This window comes from Lampetra fluviatilis, chromosome 10, assembly GCF_964198595.1.
Source record: "Lampetra fluviatilis chromosome 10, kcLamFluv1.1, whole genome shotgun sequence".
NCBI classification, from domain to species: domain Eukaryota; kingdom Metazoa; phylum Chordata; class Hyperoartia; order Petromyzontiformes; family Petromyzontidae; genus Lampetra; species Lampetra fluviatilis.
In genome coordinates this window covers 14,662,587-14,679,799 of record NC_136284.1, presented here as the reverse complement: position 1 = coordinate 14,679,799, position 17,213 = coordinate 14,662,587, and the positions used below count along the sequence as shown (strand labels likewise).

Below are 17,213 nucleotides of genomic sequence, written 5' to 3'. Positions count from 1 at the left end.
AACAGAAAGTGGGCTGACTCGCCTCTGAACAAAACGGCATGGACAAGCCCTCCAATTTAAATGCATTTGCCATACCTATCGTAAAACACCAAGAAAGCACGTACAACACATTCTGTTAAGGGATTGCAAGTTTTAGCAAACAGCGCGAATTAGTTTGTAGTCCACGTGCAATGATTCCCCATGCGCCTTTAGCGATCCATAGGGACATTTGCTGTTGGTGTGCTGGTGTCAACAAACCACACCAGATGCTCATTCATGCTTAACAAATTCAGATATGTACGTATGTTTCTCGAGCTATTAAACTATTGGCCTAGGTGACATATTATAGAGATCCACGACGTCACAGTGCTGGGCATGGCAGCATAAGGCTGAACTCTATGTATGTATGTATGTTGAACTTCTTTCGCACTGTACGCAGCCAACCGGGCTAATCGTAGGTGCGGAGATACCACTTGTCACCGTGGGGCCTGGACGAGATTAAACTCCAGGTCAACAGGAACGTAGTATGGTGATTCAATGTGCCGTCACTCCAGTGAAGTTACACATAGACAGAGGTTTGACAAACACAGATAAATGTCCCCCACATAGTCTTATGACCAGTTGGGGCAGGTGTTGCTAGCGACCATATTTAAACACCAGCATGGCAAACCATTGGTTGGTATAGCCACCACCATTCCCAGTCACCTCTGTCTGCTGATGTTTAAATACTGCAACAGGTACTGGTTAAGATGTAACTCACCACTGGTTCTAGCTGTGGGTAAAATGAATGCAGGTCGCTGAATCCCTAATTAAGTGTAACCACGGAGCCACTGTTCACACAGTGATGAGATATTAACTAGACATCACGACTTTATGCTGATATTGTTTACACACACAGACTACTCACCACTTGTTGTTTCTACTTGAAATTATTTTCCGCCATAAACCTGACGGCTCATCACTTTCCCCTCGCCGTATTTTTGTGCGTGGTGACACATCTGTGATGTCATACATAAACAGCCTGTAACTCTTAGAGGCGATTTCATAATTTAAAAAATGGTGACTAGTTTATTTTTTTTTTGCAATGAAAATATATTTGATTGATACAAGAGGTTTTTTTCTTCCGTATCTGCTATGTTTGCTTCATTAGTATATTCCGTCGCCGGGGCGAAAAGACACTTTTTTTCACAAGCAAATTTCACAATTGTTGTTGATGTGGCCCACGGTTGCACCGTGAAAAAATACCGCAACGAGAAATTCTGCCTCTTGTCACCAATTCAGTGTTTGGCACGCTTCACCCACGGGTGCGTTTGTCAGCCCCATCGCAAATTGAATCCTACAAAAAGCACGGACCACATCCACAGGATTCCCTGTGACCATTAATTGCAGACAAGAAGTGCGAAAAACTTTATTTGAATTAAAATTAACCAAAGTCCGGTGTTTTTCTTTCCAAATTTTAACCGTGATTAGTCTGTCATTCAGAAATTGTATGGAGAAAAATGGCCACCCCGTTTGAGAAATCGTATTGTTTTCAGATGTCCACGAAAATGTAATGACATATTCTTTAAAACGTTATTTATAATCTATAATCACCAGCCTCTCACTCACAATATATTTTTTATTTGAAAGGGATCCGACCAGGTGGTGCCGTGGTTAGAGCATTTGCCTTAAAATTTGAAGGATCCAGTTAAATTCTGGGAAAAGGTCAACTCATACTATCATCTCTATTGTATCAATAATTTTGGGACCACTTTCCAAGAAGTTAACACTGCTTGTCCTATTAATAAAATGCCCCCCACCATTGTAACATAGAATTTCCTCTACGAACTCAGGGCCACCAAGAGAGATAATACAATCACCCCGTGCCTCATTGAGACAGGAAACAATTAGATTGAGAGTTTTACATCGTGCTTATTTTAAGGCAATTTCAACGTCCTGGAAAAATATATTCGCTTACAATGTAAGTAAAGTTTGTTGAGTTACTAAATGTTGATTCTGATGCAAATGCTGCTCGGACAATATCAGCAGTTATCAGGAAAGTGACTGCAATGCGATCGAGTGAGACGTGAATATTCCTGGCCAATTACAGCAAAAGCCACCCACATGTTAGCGGAACATCGTGAGCTTGAAAAAGCACGATGCCACTGCGATGTCTTTTTAGCAGACCACTAGTTGTCAACGTGACTATGTGTTAGCCGCTGATTAAGTTGACACTAGGTTCATGGTTTTATTTGTATAACTGCCTCGTCATGGTGCAGGAATTGCTTGAGCATAGCACTGCCATAAAGTAAACATTAATCAGCCTGTACAAGCATTACGTCAATCATGTTATTGTTTTCCAGAGCATAGTCTGCAAACGACATTTAAAATGTTCTTGCGGCTAGGTGTTATGGTATACTGTATCAAATTAAAGTTAAAGTCACTCATATTATATTCTTAGGTTTTTTCACTCATATTAACCTGGGGCGGTGTTGATCTTCGTTGGAGGAAGTCCCTTAGCCGCTGGTTGGTGGACATTTCACATTGCGGCGGTTTCCATCGTACAACCACTGTTAACTTAGCACCAAGTATTAGCAAATGTGTCAACATAGAAGGGATGACAGGAGAGTTGTCTCCAGACCAGCATGTATTACACGCATGTCTAAATGGTCCGCGCCTCAGCCAAGACCATTGTTTTAGCTCCCCCCACAATTCCCACACGTCTGCTCTACTTTCCTAACCGCACTGGCTCCCTGTCGACTATCGCTATTTCTCACTTCTCAGTCTATACATCCCTCCATGGTCTTGCGCCACATTCTCTTGTTTCTCTCATCTCTTGCTTCGTCCCGTCCCCGTCCTCCACACTCCCAGTCTCTGCTGTCCCTCTGTGTGCCTCGCTCGCCCTGTGCCCAGTCTCACTCTGATTCATTTTCCCACACTTGCTTTCCTTGCTCCCTTAGAACAACACCCATCTCTTCTCCCCTAGCCCGTTCTGATACTGCGACTCCCTGCCCCCGCCCTTCAGCGATGACCAGGCATAGCACAACCCCTATCACTAACCCAACCCCTAGCATCATCCCTATCACTACCCCTACAACAACCACAATCACTACCCCAACTCCTATCACTATCACTACCACTATCACTGCCCCTATTACCACCCCAACCACTATCACTATCACTACCCCTATCACTACCCATACCACTGCCCCTACCTCTATCACTACCCCTACCGCTGTCACTACCCCTACCTCTCCTTAACCTCTCCCGCCTGTTCTCCTGTCACCATAACTACGCCACCAATTTTAATAACCCAACTCTTTATCTCAACCACTATCATCTTATGCACAATTTTATAATAGCTCTAAAGCGCCTTGGTATAAGGTGCTTTATAAATCTATACAAGATAAGACAATCAAAGTACCATACATCGACATCTGAGTATGTAAAATGTATTCATTATACCATTTAAAAATAATAACCCATTAACAATTAAAACATAAATTTAGGACTGGTATCTGGTTACCGTTTCTCAGGCCTGCCTTGAAATGTGGCATTGTATCTTAATAGATTTTTACAAGTGTGAATTACAGCATAACATATTGAATTAAAATCCAACATTTCTGGAAGTTGCTTATGGGGCAAATGGCCATGGCATTGCAATGAGCGAGCAACCGCAACAGCAAGAGTACGGCATGGGCTCCAGTGGTAACACGCGATGTAGCGATGGTCTTAGTCCGGCCACTAATGGCGACCCAATAATATCCAGCAAATTTATTTGATTTCGCATGTAATTGAGTTCATTCTATTTCTGAGAGCATGCATAAAACATGGATATTCAGAGACCCGTGCCTCTCTTGCAGAGGTAGTCGGAGGTGCCTTAATGGCAAGACACACGCTGTTGTTCAGTGGTGATCGGTGGCTTCTTCAATTTGGCACCATGCTGGGTTGTGTTTCAGGAGGTTTTCATGAGAGGCCACTGTCACTCTGTCTTTTGTATGCAATAAAATAATAAAATCTTTAGACTGTTCAGCATTCTAAATGATTACCAATGAGAGTTATTCAACTAAAAATTTAACGTCAACAACAAGTTCGACAACTGTATCGTTATGATTATAGCAGCACCATGCCCTGTGCCGTCAATGGCAGGTAATAATTTATCGGGATAAGAATCCAGCATGGCTAGTCGCTTCATAACGCGATTACTCTCTGTCGCACAGCTGATGCATATAATATCAGCACTTGACAATGGTAGCGGCGATGTTGAAATACTAATTGGTTGCTGATCATCGGCCATGCAGGCAGGACTTAGCCAGGAATAGATCAGCTTGGGTTCAGAGGGGTGCTCGGACCACTTTATCTCCAAGATAATTATTGGCCACTCGGTGGCTAAAGTACCAATATGGTCAGATTAATTGCGCATGAAAAAAAGCCAATCCTCGCGGAAAAGAATGGTGGTACGGGATGTCCTCTATTTACGGTGCGACTATTCACGTTATTTCGCTATAACATCGCCAACGAATTGGGGAACACAGCTCGACTTAAAATGCATTGATTCGCTACAACATTGTTTTGAAAACATTAAGGAAAAGAATGCAGCGCGGTAATTCCTCGTAAAAAAAAACTCCACGTGAAGCGAAAACAATTTCCTCAAGAGAATGAATGTGAAGGGTGGGGGTTGCTAGATGCGATGTACACACATACGCACAATGAGATTGTGGGGAAAAAAACTGAGGTGAGGCTACACCGCGTCCTGTATAATTGCACACGTACACCCAGAATCCTCATACCGCTCAGCCGCGCTGCTCGAGAAAGTAGTTTGACATCGGCCGCTGAGAAGCCGCGTCATAACAGTGGGCATTCCGCGCTGTGACACAAGTGTTTCCTAATAGACGAGCCGTGTTTTAGCGAATTCGCGTTATAGTGTGCACAGCGCACGTTAAGCGAGGACTCCCCGTGCTGTGGTCAGCGCAGCGGCGACGACGCCACGATGCCCCCAAGCGAGCGCTCAAGCTAGAATGTTCACAAAGTCACAGCCCGAGATACTGGACTACCCTCTTTAAATGCAATCTCTGCCACATCCCTATATTTAAACTCGTTATATTTTATATTTGTTGGTACTTATTATACCAAATTTATATCGTGAAGTCAATGGTAAAATAGGTAAAGATTTATGTTGGGTTTTTTTTCCGAACGCCGCGTTGTCCAGGGATGCATCCCAAACGTAGATTGAGGAGTTGCTGGAATTGGCTCTCCACAGGTGAGCAGAATCAGCCAATGGGGTCAGAGTGTAACTGGCTGGGAAGTATCAAAGTTCCAACTCGGCTCAGTTGAGAGACAGCTTTAGACCGGAGAGGTGGCAGCATCTGGAGCTCGGCAGCACAACATACAAATACCAGCAGCACAGTATACCAGCAGTGCAGCGTACCAGCAGCACAGCCTACCAGCAGCACAGCCTACCAGCAGTGTAGTATACCAGCAGCACAGCGTACCAGCAGCACAGCCTACCAGCAGTGCAGCGTACCAGCAGCACATCGTACCAGCAGCACAGCCTACCAGCAGTGTAGTATACCAGCAGCACAGCCTACCAGCAGTGTAGTCTACCAGCAGCACATCGTACCAGCAGCACAGCCTACCAGCAGTGTAGTCTACCAGCAGCACAGCGTACCAGCAGCACAGCCTACCAGCAGTGTAGTCTACCAGCAGTGTTCCAGGAGGGCATCAGGTGAACAGGAGAAGCAACGAGCAGGAGGCAAACATTGGCACTCGGGCGAGAACGAGTCCCTTAAGGCTGTAAGTGAAACTTCACCCTTAATGTGAGAAGTTTGAGCTCGCGTGTGTGGGCAAAAGGAGCGCCTAAGAGGGTTCACGCTGTGTTTGCAGGGGCAAAGGCGAGGCTAGAGAGTTGTGGGAGCAGAAGGGCACGGCCCACATAATTCCAAGTCCCTGCATTGGCATGCCCAGCTACACAGAGATTGCTAGGAGGAAGCGTGGCTAGAGCATCGCGGTTGCACTGGTGGTTGGTGAGTGTGCTGCGTGGGGTGTCAGTGAGTCGTGAATGTGACCCACTGATCTTCTTGGGGTGTACGGCTTTGGGCGTGCTCCGAATGTGGTGAGCATCACGAAGTGCCTGCATTGTAAAAGTTCTCTCGCACGGTGGAGGGTGGCCATACGGAGGTACGCCGATGGGTGCTTGGGAGACGTGAACCAATACGTGAACATGCATGGTGGGTGACGACGTCCTATGGTGTGATTGGCAGCGAGGTATGTCTAATTTGAGGTATGCTCTGCATTGAAAGGCCTGAGTGGCATTGTGGACGAGTGTGAAGGAAAGACTACTGGCTGGCGCATAGAGACAAGCTGCAGCTGGTTATCCAGGGGGCTCCCCTTGGCTCGTCACACATGAGAGGCCTTCGGCCCTAAGCGTCCACGTGCGGACACCGTCACAGGTTGTGGCGACACGCAGCCCTGATCTTTGCTCAGTGTGAGTGATTAAGAGAGAGCAGACCCTGGATACTGGCTCGCCCAAGAGTTCTTGACGTGTCATTCACTTCCACACACCGCCCATGGTTTGTGCCATCAACAAACACCACCCTGATGCTGTTGTGGAGCTGAGGGTTAAGGGTTTTGAGGGCGCCCTCTTTCAAGAGGACGTTATATGTGACTCTTGCAAATCCTCGATCATAATTCTACTCCTTTGTCGGTTAATATCCATGGCTGGGACATTGGGTTTTGGCATACCATCTGTGACCAAACAGGAAAATAATTTGAATGTCATAAGTGCGATGTTTAAACAGCTGTTTCGATATTTCTACTGATAATCAAAGTGCTAGAGGTAGAGTGTGAGGAGGTATTTTAATTGTGACTTAATCTTGCAGCATGCTCAAGGTTGTCATCTAACGGTTTTTTTTATTGTCGCCTGATAGAATAGCCAGTGCTATGTTTATTGCAATTATTTTAGAAGAAACGTGTTGTTTTTCTCCTGAAATATTAGTACCAATGCCATGGCTTATTCTTGCTTTCATTAATGGATATTTTGTTAATATGTTTTGAAAAGTTCAATGATTTAATATATTGTATATGTAGATAATAGAGTCAATGGCCCTTTTTGAAATTGTATAAAGATGTTCTCTTCAATCGACTTTGAAAAAATGCCCTACCCAACAGTTTTCATTAAATTCCTGTGTCTTCAGGGATTAGTCTCAGCAAAGCACAAAAAAGCATTTCATGATATTAAAATATCACAAGTGGCATGCTCTTAAGAGCATTTTACTATGCCCATTACTGCTGTTGGTCCTGTGCTGGGGTTGAAAAATCGAACACAACCATAATTGACCTCCGTCCCACAAAGTGGCACGCTCCAGGTGATACTGACTACTCACACTGGAAGGACGATGGGGCTGATTCAGAGGTCGCAAACGGGTTTTGATTCCTAACCCGTACCCGGTCGCACCAGGGTTGCAATTGGGTACCCGTACCCGGCCGGGTACGGGTAGTCGAGGGTACGGGTATCGGGTACCCGATTGCGACCTCTGGGCTGATTAGAACGTGACTAAAAGTCCAGCTCATACATTTTACTAATGGAGGCTCACCGCCCTTCCAACTGAACTGACGTGGCTTATTGTCGTTAATAATAATAGATAAGGAAAAATCTTAACACGTAGGCTTTCGCGACCAATGTCATCCATAATACAGTTTTTTTTGGGTTAGATCGGGGAAATGTATAAATATGTCGTTAAAACCCGCCACCACACAACACAGCCAACTAGTAAGGGTTGCACGTAAAGAGAACGTGGCCAATTCGTCACTAGTACAGCACACTGGTGTGTTGGAGAGCCAAACCACAACATTTACAATCTGGGTACGACGTTTCGCCAGTAATTACAACCAGCTTCATCAGGTGACAGCCAGATTTGTGGAGAAGTCCAGAGCGCAGAAGTGTGGTCACCACATCTACGGCTCTATATAAGGAACGAATCTGGCTGTTGCCTGATGAAGCTAGTTGTAATTACTGGCGAAACGTCGTACTCAGATTGTAAATGTTGGGGCTTGGCTTTCCATGTTGGTGCGCATTGAGGTCTTCTGCATTTCCAGTGTGTAGCCTTTTGTCGGGGAAATTGCTGCTGATGTGGGGTTTACCCCACCGCCTGGCTTGTGACCGCCGCGAGGCCAACCGTGTTTGCTGTTGTGCTGTTGTCCTTCCAACACGCAGGTGCAACGGAGCAGGTTCTGTGAACTGCCATCTAATTGGTCAGCACTTGAGGTAGGGCCTTGCAAGTATGCAAACATGTGCTGACTGATTTTGCTCCACGTGTACGCTGTTGTTGCTGCCCCACGCAGAACCCCCCCCCCCCACCAGACTCAACACCCCCGATGGGCAAAATGGGGACAGATTCATTGTTGTTGCCCCTGCAATGATCTACGACTGGCAGGAGCCATCTGCTGTTATTAGTGCAGTCGATGGAAAGCCCTTATGGTAACCTAGTCGTCTGCGAAGTCATCCTTCTTGATGGATGTTTCGTAATTAAATATTTTGCAGCGCCGATGAATGAGCAACTGTGCGTGTGATCCAAGGCACAAGTGTTATTCCGCGTCACTCGTGCACACATTACATGTTGACATGTCTCTGTACATATACTTGAGCATGTAATTTGGACTTATTAATTTATATTAGATTATAAGTATCATGTTTCACATGTCCGTAAATTAAAAAAGCGAGTGACATTAAATTGACTGCTTTTTTTTACCTGTGTTAAGTCCAGTGTTTAAACACGTTCAGACTGAAACTGAAAAATAACTCCCAAGTACAGCAAGTACTACAGTACTGTATTGCACGAACTCCTATGTGGTGGGAAAAAAAGACAAGAATCTTATACAAAATCTGAACCTTCAACGGAAGCCGGTCATGATGCTTGATAAATGCCGTGGGGTGAACCCGCCGTTTTTCTTGTTGACTTTGTTTTTGCTGTCCTCAAACACACAAGCACATAGCAGAGCACCACCCTGCCAAGCTCCAACACAAATTACTTTATAGGCCAAGCATTCCTGGAGATGATGCAGGCGCTTCCTCTGCTGCTCGTGTGATCTCCCCGTGCTCTCCAAATGTTAAAATTCATATTAAAAAATACAGCCATGCAGCGCCGCTAAATGTTGACAAGGTGTGTGGAGAAGCGCTGACATTTATTCATGCGTTCTGCTTGAAACTCCTACAAAGGGCTCTTTCGTGCCCTTCCCTTTGTGACCCTTTAACCTACAGCTCCACGGTGTGGGAAGACTCGGCGATGTCATTATTGAGTCCTTTAAAGAAGCTGTGGAATAATATTAGTTTGAGCATTGATGTCGCCATGATGCAGTATATGTAGAAATGATGATAAGCTCTATACATTATCGGAAACATCTATCGTTCTCCTGACATCATTTACAAAGCAGATTGTCACAACTCCTTCTTGAACATTAATCACATGTCATCAATAATGTCAAATTTTATCTATCAGCAATCTATCATTGTCAAGCCCTATTGTCCATTGTAAACCTCTGCCAACAATTAAAAGTGCATAAAGCATTCTCCCGAAATTTCCCTGCATTTTTCTGCAAATGAGATTTGTATTATCGGCATCTTAGCAACGACATAAATATATTGTGTACACATGTACAAGCAAAGTCGCATGTCAAAATATCGACTCGCTTGGATGCAAGTTTACATGCCCCTAACAAAGCAATTGACAGCACTCTTCACAACATTCGTAATGAACGAGTGATTTTCATTGTGTTTTAACCATCGTACATAACCTTATAGTAGGATTTAACATCACAAGTCTACATTTTCCATTGTATCTGTATTGGTGCTCACGAACAGAACTTGTCCCTGCTGTATGATGTGTGCACACGTGTTTTTACGTGTGCACACGTGTTTTTACGTGTGCACGTGTTGTGTGTGTAAGTCATCTGTATGAACGAGACTATCTGTCTCAACACACACGTCTCCAAAGGGAGCGTGGGATTGAAAAGGATGATGCCAGTGTGGCTGTTTCCCCCCACCATCTCTTATGTCTCTGGCCACAACCACTGATCATTTTCCATCAGCAGTCCTCGTGACTTATGTATCGACATTCAGCATCAGCATATGGTGTTATTGAGAGGAGTATATTGGAACATGAGCCCAGGATGTGTGTGTGTGTGTGAAAGCATAAATAAGTGGCTCGTGCATTTTCCAGAGTGCACCTTCAAGACATCGTGGTATCTGCAGCGATCCCATTTTTAAAGAAAGCCCCGTGGACAATGTCCAAGCACAGCTGGCAGTTGATGCCCGATTTGCCCTTCTTTAGTAGTGATCCTAGAGTGAGTGATGTCCGTCACATTAGCGCTATGCAAGTGTAGTAACGCTTATGACTCGTTCACACCGGAGTTGGAGGCACACTTGTTTATTTAACACCACATGTTGTGACATACACACTGAGGGGGTATCGGCCCCCTCACCCGTCTATCTGAGGACACACCTCTAGGCTAACCCTAGCCTGCCTCTGAGTCCTCCTCTAATGGGCTAGGGGAGGCTATCTTGGCCCGACACTGGTCAGTCGGGCCCGGTACCCAGAGTCCAGACCAGCACTGGCTCTGGCTCTGGTACCACGCCACTGGCTCGAGCCTGCGCGGTCCTGATAAGGACGGCGTGCCAGGGGGAGACCAGGGCTCTATCTAGGACGTCTTCCGTCTCCTCTTCTTAGCTAACACAACACTCCCGAGCCCCTCGATACATTCCCCTTTTATACCCAACCCCTCCCTGAGGGGTGGGGCCCCGGGGGATCATAACGACCGAATCGACCCCCCAGGGTGTCTGGCGCGGACGTCGCAGAGGGCACCTGCTCGTGCACACATGTAGCCCCGCCTACTGTGTTTGTTTACCATAGGCTGCCCTGCATAACGGGCTCTCTCTCTAACACCCCTACACAAGCACATCTGGATATGGCAGCTTTGTCATGTTTTTTTTTTACATTCATACATCGGTATCGAGTGCATTTTATCTGACCCGTACATGTTTGCATGTGCATCGCAGTTCCTGCCTCATTGTCATAATATACTGAATAATAATGTGTCATTTATTTCTCCATGAAATTCCTCACTGAAACTCGACTGTGGTTTTTATTTATTGAGGGACCTACATTGAGATGAAAACTGTTTAAAACTATTTGTTTTTATTTTACGAAGAAAGACCCACAGTTACGTAGCTTTTTTCCCAGAAGCGAACAGTTTGCCACACCCAGCACGTATCCGGTACTCCTTAGCTAATGTTTTTAGGGCACTGGTTTCATTTTTAGTTTTGGCGATCCGTGGAAATCTCCACCACTAATGCATGTATGGTATACGGTCACATATAATATGTCAGAATCAGTGACTAGCGGAGCAGTGTGTGTTTGTACACGATATTGTTTTTTTTGCTGAGAAAACGTATAGGAAAAACGATGGCCAGTAGCATATATGTTAAACTTAATGTCGCTTGTGTGCAGAAAGACAGCATAATGGCATTCACTGGGAATGTAATGATGGATCATCTTTGTTTGTTGGATGAATTGTCTCAATTCAGGCTCATTATTCAATGAAACATCACTTTTACCTTGTGGTGAACCTATCACCTAGTGGCTGCAGGGGTTGTAGGAATGGAACATAATCAATATCCACGTGCACAATTCGATGCATGTATTGTGAGAATAAAAATATATTTCAGTCAAAGTAATGCATCGTTACAGCCCTAATGTGTATATTAGCTAACTTTGCTGTATCATGATTCGGATACATCTAGTTAATTCCTTACGTTGTACCACGATTTTCATAAAAGAGCTATTCAGCGGATATGGAAATGTGTTATTTTGAATACTGTTATAGATTAACATGTTATAGATGAACATGTTATATAAGAACATGGACTGTTTAGGTTATGACCAGTGTTTCACTAGACTTTAAATCTGATTAGCTGCAGATAGTAATGTGTGTCTGTGTGTGCATTTATCTGCCAGCGCAGCTTTAAACTCAGATGGAAAAATTAGAGCTTAACTGCAGGTGACTTTAAAATGAAAGAAAACCATTTAACGCTACCCTGCATCCCTGCAATGCATGGGTTATTTCCTCAGAACAGGAAATGTACTTTTCAAGTGACTTTTCTATGGTTGTCTAAAAGCATCTCATCTATGGTGACTGTGAGAGCAACCAGAGAAAACTAATGAAGGCTCTATGATTAAATTATCTTTCTTTCCAGTATTCTTTCTCTTGCTTGATAAAGGCTGGTCCCAACTGAGAGTCATCCTCTATGCATAACGCCATACTGTCCTTTAATACTCAGGCTTAAGATACATTTGAATACGGTCCTTTATCATGAAAGTAAAAATGTTTTAAGCATTCAGAGCTCCCGCTCGTGGAGGCCCTTCCTTCCGCCAGTGATGCCACGAGGAAGCAATTGCAGGCGGCACCTTTGCCGTTATTTACGCTACAAATCCTTTTAACTTGAAGAAATGGGACCTTTTTAACGCAAGTTCAAGTTCATTTATTAGGTATAGCCCTGTGAGCCATACGGCTCTTGAATCGGGTGCAACCGCAACAAACAAAAAACAAAAACATGAACAAGAAAACATCTTAAAGTTACTATGTGACTATGTGCAAACAGAAAATTCAAGAAAAGACAGCAAAATATTGCAGAAAAAGCACCGTACACCAATGCTGTGTGCAAAAATCCCAGTGGGATGCAAGTCAAACAACAATAACCACAGGACAACTTAGATTAAGGCCATCAGTCTAACTTCGTTCTACAACAAACAAACATGGCCAAAACAAAAAACTTTTCGAAATCACCAAAAGAACGCAAAATGAGTCATTGCAAACGCTGTAACCGTGCTTTTAGAAAGTACGGGAGAAGGACAACATACGAAACTAAACACAAAAAGTAGCTCCATTGGTGTTCTAATGTCGGAAGAGCATTCCAGACGGCCGCAGAAGCGCATCTAAAACCGCATGATGCAGTGACCGCCTTTGTTCGATGGTTCACCAAAAGCCGCTGCGAAGATTATCAAAGTTGGAATGACTGTTTGTGCTTTACCCTTTATTAGTGTGTTCATAAACGGTAAATCCATTGAGTTGCACCTTCTGGATATCTAACTTCAATGTAGTGGGCCAAAAACCACGTGCTATTCCGATGCATTCACTTATAATTAAAGGTGACCCACAGGATTATGCTCCTTTTTATGGCTATTTAAACTTGCACTTTGCACTGGAGAATAATCTAAGCTTATCTCGTAACATATACGGAATACGACATTCAGTCTTTCGTGCAATTGTCTTTTAGTTTAAACCATCGGAGGAAAATAAAAATTTCGGTCACACAGCCATTTTAATTTCTCTCTTAGTTTCACCTCAACAGCCATAAGCCACGCTCCACAATTTTCGTAACAAATTACATCTAAACCACATCATATTTTTAACCGTCAACAGTTGCAGTTTCACCTGAACCCATCGAATTGATTGTCAGTTGTAAAACAATGTGGCCTTAAATAATTAAGTGCATGTTTTTGCCCTGAACAATCCATTGCAGACACACGCGTTCCCACTGTAGCTGTGATTGTTATCATGACAGCATTGCAATTGTAATCTGTAATGACAGTATTCCATGAGTAAATTTATGCCCAGCTGTATCAGTGTGCCCAGTGAATACGGCTGAGTTGCCCTGGCAGGGATTTTAAAAAAGACTTGCCACACTCCACAGCGTTAGATGGAACCAGTGACCTCTGGGTTGCAAATCAAGCGCCCTGAACCATTACCGCCCGTAAATTGTAATTGCAGTTGTATTGCCGTAGTTAAAGGGATATCGTAATTGTGTGGTTAGTTAATTGCTGTAGTAGCGTGAGAGTACGAATACTTACTCTTTGGTTCTTTCGGTAAAGTCACGTAGGTATAAAATACAATACATCACGACGTTTCGGGCGCAACACAAGCGTCCATCAACAGGTGGGAAAGCATGGTTTTATACCTACGTGACTCTACCGAAAGAACCAAAGAGGAAGTATTCGTACAGACACGAAAGCTTCAAATCAAGATAGTACGAATACTGTCACAGTTAGTAATAAATATTGTAATGTAAAGAAAATAAATACCTTCATAACCAGGGTACTTCAGGAACTGTGTATCGCTGCAAGTTTCTGAAGTGACAATAGGCTTCGTTTACGATTCTTCAGATTGAGTGCAATGCCAAACACTAGCAACATTCAAAGCTAAAGCAACTTTTCGAAGATCAAAAATGCAACGGGAGAGACGTCCCGAGCGAGCCGTCCTTCACAGCCGCCTTGTAGTTGCATCAAGCAGAGAAGAGTTCGTGTCCACGGTGCATAGCGGTAGCAACAAACGAAACGAATACTAGGTGGCTTTCCAAGCTCCGTGGATTGAGTCGCGTAACGCGAGATTAAAACGACCGCAGGAATCTGGTGGTTTCAAAGTGGAGGTGTTTGAGCGGAGAGAGTATGAAAGAGGTTCCATGTTGCAGTGGACCGCTGCTCGCAGAGTGCGTGAGAAAGCAGTCAAGCCAAGCAACGCAGGCCGTCCTAGAAATTGGAGGTCGACTCAAGGCCACAGTGTGAATAACAATTTTCCTATACCAGTCGATTGCCTCCACGACATCATTTTATATAAACGACTGCTGTGGAAGTGAGGCCCCTAATTAATTTGTGCTGCCAATTTGTGAACAAGCTGATTTGGAACAGATACCGATGCTTTTGAGATACCAATCTTGTCAAAATTATGACACCTACACTTTTACAAATTTTGCATAAAAACAGTAAACAAATCGCCATGAACAGATATCAAAATAATGATAAAAAGGAATGCTATTTGCAATCTCATGTACATTTATTTACTTTAAACGTGGCTTCATGTTATAATTTAAGTGACCCGAAAATGGCATATTTACAGAGAGATTTAAGTTGCGCGTTTTCAAGCGATAATGAATATAATGTTGTTTTTCTTCTTTCTTTAAAGCGACGTTTTGAATCTCACGATGGCCTTCATCTCACGTGGTACCCAATTCATGATCCTTCACCAGCGTCATCTTTAGCCGTGGTCAATCCGCTGCTGGATGGAAGCCTCACCAGGCCACTGCTAACTCTTCCAACGATGCAAACATCCACCCAGCACCTTGCAGATGAGCTGATGGCCATCGCCGTTACATCTCCCAAGTAGAACTCTCAGACGTGTTCCATGCCTTGGCTGTCATTCCAACACTATGTTTCACCATCAGACATTATTTCTTCTACCAACTTGTTTATTGCCCATGTCCTCTAATTTTTCTTCACAGTTTGAATTAGTTTGTCTCTAAACCACGTGCCCTACTTTGTGTTTATGTAATTGCAAGAAGGCATGTCTCTATGCAGCATTTTCTTTATTAACCATCTTTCTGACCAGTATGGTCTTCAGTGGGACATGTGTGTAATAAGTATGGAGCAAGAGGATACTGGAAATCAGTGTAGCAGAATCTGCACTAAAGCATTGCAATAACATCTATAAATGCGGAAATATTCTCAATAATGTTACTGAACGCATTGCGGTTATTAGAAATGTCTGAAATGGTGATGATTTTCATACATAATGTGTGAAAAGTGGCTGCCGGTTGATTCATGCACATGATCGAATCACTCAGTTTTTAATGTGTTTACAATTATCAGTTACATATTTCCCTTTGCCATTTGATTGCAATGATTTAATTACACGAAGCCCATGGAGTAATGGTGATGCATCTGTAGAGCGTGATCTTATTACATCTCTGAAGCGAGACAGGATTTGGTCTACTTAACTCTTGGATAAGTGACCAACATGTAAAAATTATTCGGGTTGCTTGAATAACGTTTTTTAAAAAATTGAGGTGTGTAAATACCACATGAATTTAGTGTGCAGAGTGGCTATGTTACTGGTGAGAGTTAAAAATCATCTGAACAGACACAATAGAAGAGGAGGATGCTAAATATGTAATGATAGGAGAGGGTAATTGGCCGTCCATAAATGACGTCATGCACCTAGGGGGGGAGTCAGACATTTGTGACGTCATATTTGGGGGGGGGGGGGGTCAAAAATCGTCCAAAATCGCGTGACCTCATTTATGGGCGGCCCCTAAGAGAGGCAAACTTGTAAGTTGTAAACATAACAGGACAAGACCGATGTGTGTAATGAGGAAGGAAGAGTGTGCGGCGATGATCGTGGCGGAGCACCAAACTGTGTGTAACGAGCACCTCAAGGTTGCTGGCCAAGGGGGAAGATCTAAATCCAGACTGGGGGATGTTGTAGGAGGAGGCATTACAGATCAATTGTTTAGCTCTTGTGGAAGCTGGCAGAAGGAAAGGAACCATCGCAAGGTGTGGTGGTGGTGGTGGTGGCGTCACCAACACCACCGGTGATGAAGACCTATTCATGGTCGTCTCGAGCCTTGCAGAAGGCAATTCATTCTCTTCTGGGACAAAGGTGAACTCATTCTTCAAAATTGTGAATTTTTGTGGGACTTGTCAACCTTTTTATCTACTGAAAGTGTTGCATCCTCCCCAGAGTCATCGCTGATACCTTTTGGCATAGTTGCCAAGGCAGTAACACATTGATGCTTTGACTGTTGTTTGTCCCTGCATCAGTGGGGTAGGGGTGAACTACACGCAGTGCCGGATTATCCCAGTAGCACAAGTAGCTACATATGTAGTAGCTGCTACATATATAGTAACTACACATGTAGTAGCTGCTACATATGCTACATATGTAGCTATGGGCCCCGCACTTTCAAGGGCCCCGCACTAAATGCTTTCAAGCTATCAATTCCGGTTCAGTGATTCTGCACTTGCTCTATTACTATAGTACTATATCACCTTCAACTTTTATGAACAACTGGCTGTTTAAGGTTAGCGATTTGTGGTATTATCTGGCTGTATAGCAAATGAAAAATACAATTACTTTACTATGCAAGTAAAACAATTTGTGTTTAAATATTTATGTGCTTTTTAATTACTTAGGGCCCCTTTATAACATATGCTACGAGCTTAATCCGGCACTGATTTCAAGGAGTTTAAAATGACGCTTTTACACCAATGGGGAAACCTACACTTCTCTAATGGATCACTTCTTATGAATGAATTAGCCTGGCCACCCCCTCAGTGCCCCCCTGAAGGATGCTGCACATTTGCGGGGGTTTTGGAGACCCTCCGTTTGGAACCCCCAATGTGGGAGGTGTAAAACAAGTTTTGTCGTCATAT

At 43.8% G+C, this 17,213-nt stretch overlaps 1 protein-coding gene across 1 annotated transcript in view; it reads left to right on the top strand.

The window, feature by feature from the left end:
- The window catches only part of LOC144934612 (receptor tyrosine-protein kinase erbB-4-like), a 247,651-nt gene that overhangs the window by 165,341 nt on the left and 65,097 nt on the right, over window positions 1-17,213 (top strand). The window contains exon 16 of the mRNA XM_078860618.1: window positions 8,171-8,221. Within this exon, the coding sequence (XP_078716744.1) occupies window positions 8,171-8,221 (51 nt within the window). The remainder of the gene's footprint in view (window positions 1-8,170; window positions 8,222-17,213) is intronic.